The 10,385-nt window shown below is 42.7% G+C and overlaps 1 protein-coding gene across 2 annotated transcripts; it reads left to right on the forward strand.

The window, feature by feature from the left end:
- Positions 1-515: 515 nt before the first annotated feature.
- rab35b (RAB35, member RAS oncogene family b) lies at positions 516-10,276 on the forward strand. Of its 2 annotated transcripts, none has more exons than XM_068566932.1 (6): positions 516-851; positions 3,000-3,050; positions 3,146-3,269; positions 6,333-6,457; positions 6,644-6,768; positions 7,833-10,272. In XM_068566932.1, the coding sequence occupies exons 1-6, from the start codon at positions 800-802 to the stop codon at positions 7,959-7,961; spliced, it is 606 nt and encodes a 201-aa protein (XP_068423033.1). In that variant the 5' UTR covers positions 516-799; the 3' UTR covers positions 7,962-10,272. The 2 variants fall into 2 exon arrangements, with proteins under 2 accessions (XP_068423033.1, XP_068423032.1); XM_068566931.1 differs by lacking the exon at positions 516-851 and adding an exon at positions 1,037-1,127 and having other exon boundaries at positions 7,833-10,276.
- The last annotated feature ends 109 nt before the right edge of the window (positions 10,277-10,385 follow it).

Below are 10,385 nucleotides of genomic sequence, written 5' to 3' on the forward strand. Positions count from 1 at the left end.
ATATTGGAAAAGGTTATCTTCTGGGTGGGGTCAGGGATCACAGACTGTCATCACACCTCAGTCCTGCCACAGTATTTCTCTTTGTACTACCTACTGATATTTGAGATTATTTACATGTGAGGATTATGCAGACAAACTACATATATATACAGGGGGATTTGTAGTAATTGTAACCCTCCTGAAGTGTCACCTCTGCTGTCTGAAGTGCTCCATCTTGTTTAGCGCTCTAAAAGCACCATCAATAAGGAGATAATTAATATCTGAAAAAAAAAAATTCAATTAATTTATGTTGCTTAGACATATTAACACATTACCTCTATGAGGTGACATACATCTTATGGTGGATTTCCAATGTTTTATCATTTAGTGTGATCTATGTTGTCTGTTTTATTGTTTTATTTTAATAAAATGGATCCAGCCATTTATTTGGATTAACGGTACGGTACCTGCCCGTCTGGTGGTTTGAGTTTAGTGTTCATCAATGGGATGGGACGGCAGCGGTTGTAGCAGGAGCCTGCGCAGTGGGGCCGGGTGAAGAGTTGGGTGCAGCTCCATCAGAGAAGGAAGCGGAGTTTCCGGCTGTTTGCAGCGGAGGGAGAGGATTGCTGACGCCGCGAAACCCCGAGAAAAACGCCGCCGGCTCGGGGGGGCAGTATTTAAGTATCGGTAGTGGTCGTTTTCTTTCGTATCGGAGGATCTTGGGGGCTGGTGTTTTTTCTTTTCTTTTTACGAGCCGAGGGGATCGGGCAGCAAACGGAGCAAAGCGGCACACGGCGGGGGTGAGCCACCAGCTACCGGCATGGCCAGGGACTACGATTACCTCTTCAAGCTGCTCATCATCGGTGACAGCGGTAAGGCGACGCCGGGGATGCGGGACGGGAAGTGGGCCCTGTCTTGTTTTTGTGAGTTTTTTTTCGTGTGGGAGAAGAAGAAAGGCAGCTGTAAGGGTGGTCGTGTTGTACTTATATTATACGCTTGGAAGTTATTATTTTCTCATTTTCAGCATTGAAATGTTTTGCGAATCGTACACATCCGCCATATTTATGTGGCGATGACAGGGCGGAGGTTGTGTGTCCGGGCTGGAGATGTCAGGCGATCGGGCCGGATATTGCCTCCAGATCTTCAGGGTTTGTTTCGAAGATTAGCTGGTCCTGTTCTCGTGTCGGCTGAGGCATTTCTTTTTAGCTCTACAATAAAACACACACTGCAACCCAGATAACTGTGACCCATGCATGCTCTTCTCATTTGGCCTCTAGTTTGTAGCCCCTATTAGCTGTTTTAGCTAGACGTTAGGCTAACGTTACACTTTGAGGCTTAACTTTGTAATTGAACTGTTTGATAACGTTAGTCGGACTGAGAAGCTCGTGTCCTCATACATACGATAAATGTTGCCTCCTATGTGTATGTAAATGACGTTGTTCATTAAATACTGTTTGTTATTTAGCTAGCTAGCAGGATTCTGCTAGCTAGCTTGATAGTGGAGGAATGCTGCACTGCAGTCTCTAGTTAGCATCTAGCCAGTCAGGGAGTCAAGTGAAGTGACACTACTTTGTGGTGAGCATCAATTTTATTTTTAATTGAGAGTGATACTACAGCCAAGCTGTCGAGGTTCAAAGAGCATTGAATGGGTGGTTACCTCCCCTGTGTTAAGCTTCTCTATTATGGTAAAATACGTGGCAAACAAGGTCACAGGTAGATGCATAATGCAAATCTGTTCTACTAATAAGGACTTGTCTTGTTTCGCCCCATTAAAGTGAAAACATGCCTTTTTTTAATGTGGCTCCACCCTCAGTAAGAGAATAGCATCAGCCCATCAGCCTGTAGCACTTCTTTGTGGGCAATGATCTTTGCATTCATTGACAACCCGATCCTGGCACTACCGCATCAGCTGGCTGTTCACTGTGGAGGGAAATGCAGCACAGAAATCCCTTCACTGCCACTTACACACAGAAGCCAGTGTCCCCATCAGCTGCAGCATGGAAGTACGAGTGTCTGTAGTGCTGCACAAAGATTAACTAGGAAAGATGCTCTGACCTCTGCCCCTCTTCCTCAGCTTGTAGATGTATCTGTTGCTGAGAATCCAATATTTTACATACTAGATCTCTGAGCGGCACCCAGGCTGAGTTAAGCCCCATGGCCTGTGCCTCAGCAGGACATGCACATGACGAATCTGCTTGTGGAGAGCGACTTGACGCAAGTTTTTTAACATCAAAAAACGGGATGGAATGTTAAAGCTGAAAAAAGTAGAAAAAGATGATGATCTCCCCTCGGCTTTGAAGCTTTTGTTGTTTGTTTGAACAAAACTCTGTAGCGTGGAGACCACAGAAACCCGAAAGCTTTTATGTTGGGATCAAACATGAGATGACAATGACACAATAGGTAACAGGGTTGTGAGTTGAGTCCCACCGCAGGCTGGGCAGCAGAGTCCCTTCCAGCTGTAACCTGACAACTTGTCTGTTGAAGACTGCACGGATCCTTCTTATCAATATTCCCTTTTCATCTAGCTCTCCTTGCTCTTGTTTGTGCGCTCCTGTCATCCATTGTGACTGTTGTTTCTTCCTAGAACCTTTTTATTATTGTGCACAATAATATTAGGAACCCAGAAAGGTATTTTTATTCCATTAGTTGTCTTGTCCTTGTGTGTTTGATGCAAGTCTTCCCAACTGCTCCTGCTTGCTCCCCTGTTGTGTTGATTAAGCATTTGTAGGTAAAGTAAAGTGTCATTAAAACGTCTTTAATGAAGGAGCCTTGCTTACCTTAAATCCTACACTTTTTACACTATTACAGGTATTACTGATCTGTATATTTGAAAGAACTGAATCTTGATGCAGGATGATTACAGTAACTGTTAACAGTTGACGTCTTTTGCGGTCGCATTACATGTTTGTCCTCGAACAAATGTAATATTTAGTTTTAAAGTCAAATATAGACAGCGCGCTTGTGTTTTTGGGAACCTGTTTTACTCTAAACCTCATCCTGTGCTTGTGTTTCCTCCTCAGGAGTGGGGAAGAGCAGTCTCCTCCTGCGATTTGCAGACAACACATTTTCAGGTGCGTGGTTCAGCCTCAGCCACTTGCAACATTTCACGACTTTCTACTTTGTTGTTGGAGGTCATCGAGTTGATTTTATGTTTGCGTGCTTGCAGGTAGCTATATCACCACGATCGGTGTGGACTTTAAGATCCGGACGGTGGAGATCAATGGGGAGAAGGTGAAGCTACAGATCTGGGATACAGCGGGACAGGAGCGCTTCCGCACCATCACCTCCACGTAAGTGGATCCCCACACACACGCACATACGCACGCACGCACACACACACACACACACACACACACCTATACACGTACACACACACACACACACACATTTACAGGGGCTGTTTCAGGTGAAGCGATGTGTTTTTATTTGAGAAAATAAATCAGAAACCAAGAAAATATCTTTGTGGCGCTCAGATTAGATTTTATTTCAGGAACCAGTTTCTTGGCGAATAGAATGAGTCTGTGCCGCGCTATGAAACTGGGTGGAATTCCCCACACATCTTAATTACAGATGTGAGAGGGAGGCGCTTGGTCTCGTACTGTTGTGCTTCATGTCGCTAAGGGCTGGGTGTTGTGACCCTCTTATGCTTCTAGTGTGTGTGTGTGTGTGTGTGTGTCACTGCTGTCCTGTGCCTCTGGGTGCACACTGACATCTGAAAGAAGTTCTGGTCTGTTCATTGTTGAACCCACATTTTTATTGTGTTATATCTAAAAACAAGAGCAAGAGTTCCCACTGATAGAAGTACACACGTCCGACACAAGCCCCTTGAGCTAATCTAAATCCCCAAACTCTTTGTCACATCACAAATCATACACAGTGCTGCTTATTACTCTAACCCCTTGAGCAATCTTTAAAAACACACAGCATCTTTTGCTTTGACTCCTGCAGCTCACAGCACAGTGCTAATGAATACAACTGGATTAATTTAGTAGGTAGGAAGCAGCAGTAGTTATCCTGTAGGTGACTGTTTTAAAATCTGTTTAAAGTTAAAAACATTCCCTTAAAAAATTCAAAGTCTCAGTGAAACGGAAGTTAAAGCTTCTTGAGCTTCTCTTTTGATTTCTTTTTGTAAAAGTAGTACTTATGAAAATGTTGTAGTAATTCTGTACAGAACATTGTCCCTATTTAATCTGGATACAAATATTACATTGGGACTATTTGTTCAACATAAAGTAGTTATAATTAAAACTTTTAACTGCAAGATCTATTGATGATTATTCAAAATAACAGGGATTTTTTTCTCTGGATAGACAGTCAGTATGTTTTCCAATGCTGTAAACACAAACGAAACACTTTCCCCTTCAGATCTACGGGACAGATAACTACAAATCTATCTGTACAGTCGTACCACAAGTTGCTCTTAATCTTGGATTTTGCACCTTTTAGCCCAAATGTTATCTCTGCATGAACTTGCTTTTTGATGACTTGGGGGCTGCAGAGAAATATCTCTCTTTAACTGCTATATTCTCCACTATGTTCATCTGCTAGCCTGCAAACTGTTTGCAGCTTGGTGCTGAGCAGGTAGTGTACAGATGGACTTTAGTGTTTCTTCATTGACTGTTGCTTGTGAGAATACATCAAAACCGTGAGGTTGTCGGCCATAAAACCAAAACAATGAGCCAAAAGATGCCATAAAGCGCTGCAGAACTGAGAGGAATCATTCTAAATAATAGTTGTGCTTCGGTGCGCAACTCATCTCATCGTATTTATCTGCTGTGATAAAACAGCAATGATGTCATCTCACCCACTCACTTAATTATAACAAATTAAATCCACTGTCCAAGCCATGTGAGCATCTTCCCGATCAAGGGCAATGGGGCATGTTAGATTGTTGATATGACGTAGTAGGACCGCTGCAATGAGGCCGATCAGAACACCAAAACCATCTAGAAAGCCTGAAATCCTCTGCAGTGCTGCTGACGCTTCAGCCCCTCAGGAGTACGACCGTCCTAGTTTTAAAAGCATGGCTGCCAGTCGTTCTGCAGGAATCCCTCCACCAAGCAGGTCTATTTTGGTTGACTATTCACTGTGCTGAGGTAGAGTGGTGTGGTGCCTCTTTACGTTCTCAACATTTTTTTTTTTCTGTGAAGCTGGATCGCAGGGGGAATCCTGCACCGTCCACCTGGGCGGACTGGCCGTAGCAGCTGTATGTCGGATCCTCCAGCTGTCATTAGCCTCTGGCCCAAACTATGAAGGAGAATAATATAATTATTCATTTGTACTTTGCACTTCTTCTAGTGAGGACATGGTTTTTATTCTGCAGATAATTTATTCTCATTTTGCAAAGGTGGTTTTGAATGTGGATGCTTCCCCACCTTTTTATACTCTATCAAGTACAACAAGCATCGACTGTTTTCACATAAAAGATTGCATATCTGCTTTAAAAATCATAAGAGGAGCGCATTTGTAAAGAATATCCCTAGTGGCTTTCACTATGACATGCAACAAGTGTACCCAGTCAGACTTGAACCAGAGAGGTCACATGGTCCGCGTCTGAAACCCAGAGGTCATGAGACCGCCCCTTGATGATTTGTAAAGGAAAAGTCAAGTTTATTAACATTTTATTATCCTGTTTGTGCAGAGTTTTACAGGAGAAGAGGTGACTGCAGGTTGGGCCCTATACGCCTGCTTTGTGTGTTTGGCAGTTTATGGTCCTATATTCTCTCACACACACACAACCACACACTAGCCCCCCCCCCCCCCCCCCCCGCTTCCCCCTGCTGTCTGGTGGCTCATTACTGCTAGACATTGGGACAACACAGTATCCTCACCCTGACACACCCACACAGAGTCATTCTGACAAAGGGGTCTTTGTGTCTACTTGGCGAGTACAGATACAGTGAGGTTGCCCCTTTTCTGATGCCCGCTGCACAGGTTGATGCTTGGCTGCAGGTTTACAGTTGAACAGTCATCCTGGTTTAGTTGTCTGTGTGGGACAGATATTGATCTCAGTTCTGTTAGCTTCTTTTTATTCAAGCAGTCACACACTCTGTTCTGATGTATGTCCGTGTTGTGGTGTTGTATTTGATAGACTGTGTGCAGCAGTTTCTTCAGGTAAATTACTCAATTTAGACGTGTGTGTTTTTGTCATTGCTAGAAGGCCAGAACCGTTTTAACTTCTCTGCTTGCTTGCCAACTAAGTTTACTTAGTTTGTAACATTTGGTGTTCAGGCATTCGAGCTGACACTTTGTGGATCTTTTTTTTTCTTCTACCAAATTGTAATTTCTGAGACTTGCTTAGTCTATAATTGTCAAACGCTTACTGTGTTTCTCTCTCTCCTCTGCATGTCCAGATACTACAGGGGAACGCATGGGGTCATCGTGGTATATGACGTCACAAGTGCAGAGTCCTTCGTTAATGTCAAACGATGGTTACATGAAATCAACCAGAACTGTGACGACGTGTGCCGAATATTAGGTGAGTGTGCACATTTCATTGTTCAGAACAAGTCCAGTCACTACCGTCATCTTGGCACCCTTCACCTAAAAATACACCTTGAATCTAGAGCACACTGCTTTCTTTTTTTTTTTATTTCCAGGCATTATATAATTATTCCTAACTTTGGTCCTGTTACATCATCACGGCAATATTTTCTATTTTCAGTGGGAAACAAAAACGACGACCCCAACTCCAAGGTGGTCGAGACGACTGACGCGCAGAAGTTTGCAGAGCAGATGGGAATCAACCTGTTTGAGACGAGTGCAAAAGAGAACATCAATGTTGAAGAGGTAACTCTGTGTTTCTGTTGTCGCAGATTGACGCCGTGTTGTGTGTGGAGTGGTTTCTGGGACATGCTTGGTACGCAGAGCAGCTGAGCTGAAGGCACGAGTCAGCCAGCGTGTCTTAATGCTTCAATGCTCGGTAGTACCTGCTGGTCAGAAGGCCGCCTCACTGTGCTGACTGTGCACTGGCTTCTTGCACAGACCACTGAAAGGTTTTGGGGAACTACACTTTCGAGCCACAACTTTTTTTTTTGTACTCTTAAAGTACTAGGATTCAGGATTAAGTAGCATCCCTCTCAGTGCATTTATTGCTCCTGCCACATTTTGACCTTGTTTTTCACTACAATATATAAGCCCTACACCCCTAAGGAAACATCAGTTGTCATTGCTAGTAGTAGATAAAACTCAATGTCTTTGTGCAAATGAAAAACTTAAGTTTGATCGTTTATTTTACAAAATGGAATATATATATATATATATATATATATATATATATATATATATATATATATATATATATATATATATATATATATATATATATATATATATATATATATATATATATATGAGGACTACTTATATTTTTACAACCTCTCTTGTTTCCTCATCTGCTCTGTGTGAACACAGCCTGCAGCTCAGTTGCAGTTTGGTTTGTTCATTCAGGGCTGCTGTAAAAGGACTCGCTCCTTGTGTAGATATAAAAGACTGACTAAGCTAACAATAGCACAACAATTCTCTGTGATCATACACTAATGATTGATAATTATGAATGTTATGCCAATAAATCCACCTAAATCCTACACACTGACTATTGAACAAACAAGATGTAACAATAAGCAGATGTTTTTTGTTAATACCTTTTGGACTGAACCAGCGGTTTTCTCAGTCTAAGCTAAGCTAACTAGCTGTTTGAGCTGAAATAGTCGGACTGTTCCTTTTTAATGCTCGGTTGATGGGTTTGATAACGCACAGATTTCAGCCAGTGGTTTTTGAGCACTGAAGCGCTGTCGTCCTTCAGTCTCGTTGCTCTACTCAACACGCGCTGTTGGTCTGTTCTTCTCCTGCAGATGTTCAACTGCATCACAGAGCTGGTGCTAAGAGCCAAGAAGGAGGTGCTCGCCAAGCAGCAGCAACAGCAACAGAACGACGTGGTCAAACTCACCCGGAACAGTAAACGAAAGAAAAAGTGCTGCTAGCAAACTCCAAGCCATCTACGAAAGGGCCGGCGGCGTCTTCTCTTCACACATGCATATACAAAAGATGGGACTCAGAGCATCTAAATTAAAGAGCAGATAAAGATTTAATAAATATATGGTGAAAGATTTAAAACAAAATAAATGGGAAAAAATGTCCCATTTGGACAAACTAGTCACGAAGACTTAAAAAAAAAGTGTACAGATTTTATTCAAGGTCAAATCAAGTTTTATTTGAAATTCAGCAGATGGGCACTAATGACCTGAGGTCCTCCTTTCCTAAAGGATCTGCAAGCCAACAACTGACCGCCATATTGCTCCGATTTACACCCACATAACCCCACACTCGGTATCGCATCGCTCCTTCTCATTCCACTGCACACGGGACATTCAGAGTCAAATCAGACTCTGCGCCTGAGGAGGAGGAGGGTTCACCTTTTTCTGGATTTATTTGTTTGTTTCTAGTTTTATTTTTCTGGGGTGGTGGGAGGGAGGTGTTTGGTTGGTTGGGAGGTCGCACCACCTCTCCAGTTAAAACATTTCAGACACCTGTGTTCCCACGGCTGACGCCAAGAGATCATGAACTGCTAGATTTTGTTTTATTTGACTTGTTGGGATGAGAAACACAGATGATGACAACTGGTAGATGACCTTTAGCAACTAATCCGATGGACAGAACTGGTGACCTTTTGCATTTTGTTATTCTTTGTCTATATTTGCCAAGCTTCCCATCCTCTAACCTCCAATAGTGCTGAGCCAAAAAGAATTGATTTTTATTTTTTGTCGTCCTTTCTTTCTTTCATTCTTTTTTTTTAAGTGCGACAGAGCAGTTGAACCGCTCCTGGAGCTCTGAAAGCACCGTTCACGGCAGTCTTACTCTTAGAGCGTTTGCTTTTAAACCTTTTCCTCCACCATTAAAAAAAAAAACAACAAAAAAAAAACAACAATGATACTGCCAATATTATAAAAAAAAAAATAAATATTCGGAGCTCAGTGGTGCCCTTTATTTTGATCGTTGCCATAGTGGCGCCTGGTTGGCCATGAGACAGGTGAGTCAGGGTCTGATGGGACCCTGGTGAGACCTCAGGAAGTGCTCAGGGCTGCCCTCCCTCCCTAATTCCCCCCCCCCCCCCCCCACATACACACACACACCCCCACATATCAGCACCTCTCACAGCGACGGACTCACCTGCTGCACTCGGGTCATCAAGGGGCGGAGGAGGCTCTTACTCTGGAAACTGTCTTCGTCTCGTCGTGACCTCCAATCCATCGCAGGCTGTGGTTTTTGAGCACTTGTAACACTTTGTTTGAAGGGGTTTGTGAAAAAGTTATGCCTGACATGCTTTTTACACTGTCGAGGATTTACTGTATTATCTCAGCTTGCAGAATATTCTTCACAGTTGAATAATGTTAAAGTCTGATGTCATGTTTTACTTGCTTTCCTCTTCCTCCCTGCTACCTGTTTAATTGAAGTGTTACCTGACAGTGTTTTGGGCCTCCGCGGTGAGAGTGGCAGACAGTGGGACTGTTAATGTGAGACAAATAAAGATGGACTGCAGCACTGGATCGCAGCGCGTTCGGGCCTGAGCTCGCTCTCTGTGCAGTGCCAGGGTTTGTCAGAGGCGGAAGCGTCTGTTACTGACATATTTGTTTCTTTATTTCTGATTTGGGAGAGTAATGAACGGAAAGAGCTTAGCCTCTGTTTGGATGCATTTAGTTTCCGTCCTCTGGGCAAACTCTGGCAGCCGGTTTGGGGTCCTGTCCCTGTGACATCCAGGGCCAAGGAATGGTATCAAATCCCACATTTCTACTCATTACGTGTATGTATATATAAATATATTTGTGTGTTTATATTCAGTATAGAACATACACACATAATTAGCACACCGAACTGTGCATGTGTAAAACATGCCCTGTGTGCTCTGGTTGAACACACTCGTCAGCTGTGGTTTGCTGTACACTGGAGAAAAAGATGTACTATTCATTTTTCCCTACATGAATTTAATCAGTAATAAACGTTTTAAAGGAATAAATATTTGACACATAATGACTGATCTCATGTGTCAGTGATTTTGAGGCTTGGTCTTAACATCATCTTAAACCTGTGTCTTTATTTTATTTTATTTTTGCTTTCTGTGAATAAAATTGTATCAGAGGAAGTGTGCACTTGTCTCTGGAAGCCTCTTTCTACTGTCTGTGGTGTTACTTTGAGAGTTTTATGTTATTTGATGAGTTCAGCTTTCACTCTGAGCAGCGACAAATTTAAAAAAAGATACCAATCAGTCTGTTTTTGTCTTTCGTTTGTCCATTATCAGTTCTTCACTGTTTTCCATCACTAGTAACTTCACACCTGGTTTGTTGGTTGACTGAAAGGCGGGGCATTAAACGTCAGCACTGCAGAGTCTCATCTGAACATTTTATATACAT

Source organism: Clinocottus analis, unplaced genomic scaffold (assembly GCF_023055335.1).
Source record: "Clinocottus analis isolate CAN_PGR_092001 unplaced genomic scaffold, fCliAna1.0.p SCAF_7, whole genome shotgun sequence".
Taxonomy (NCBI): Eukaryota; Metazoa; Chordata; class Actinopteri; order Perciformes; family Cottidae; genus Clinocottus; species Clinocottus analis.

What these genes read in the sequence shown, in the direction of transcription:
- rab35b (XM_068566931.1), top strand. Translation starts at nt 1,052, where the DNA reads ATGACAGGGCGGAGGTTGTGTGTCCGGGCTGGAGATGTCAGGCGATCG. An exon ending in ATTGCCTCCAGATCTTCAGG is followed by an intron (nt 1,128 to 2,999) that starts GTTTGTTTCGAA and finishes TTTCCTCCTCAG; the next exon opens with GAGTGGGGAAGAGCAGTCTC. An exon ending in TTCCGCACCATCACCTCCAC is followed by an intron (nt 3,270 to 6,332) that starts GTAAGTGGATCC and finishes CTGCATGTCCAG; the next exon opens with ATACTACAGGGGAACGCATG.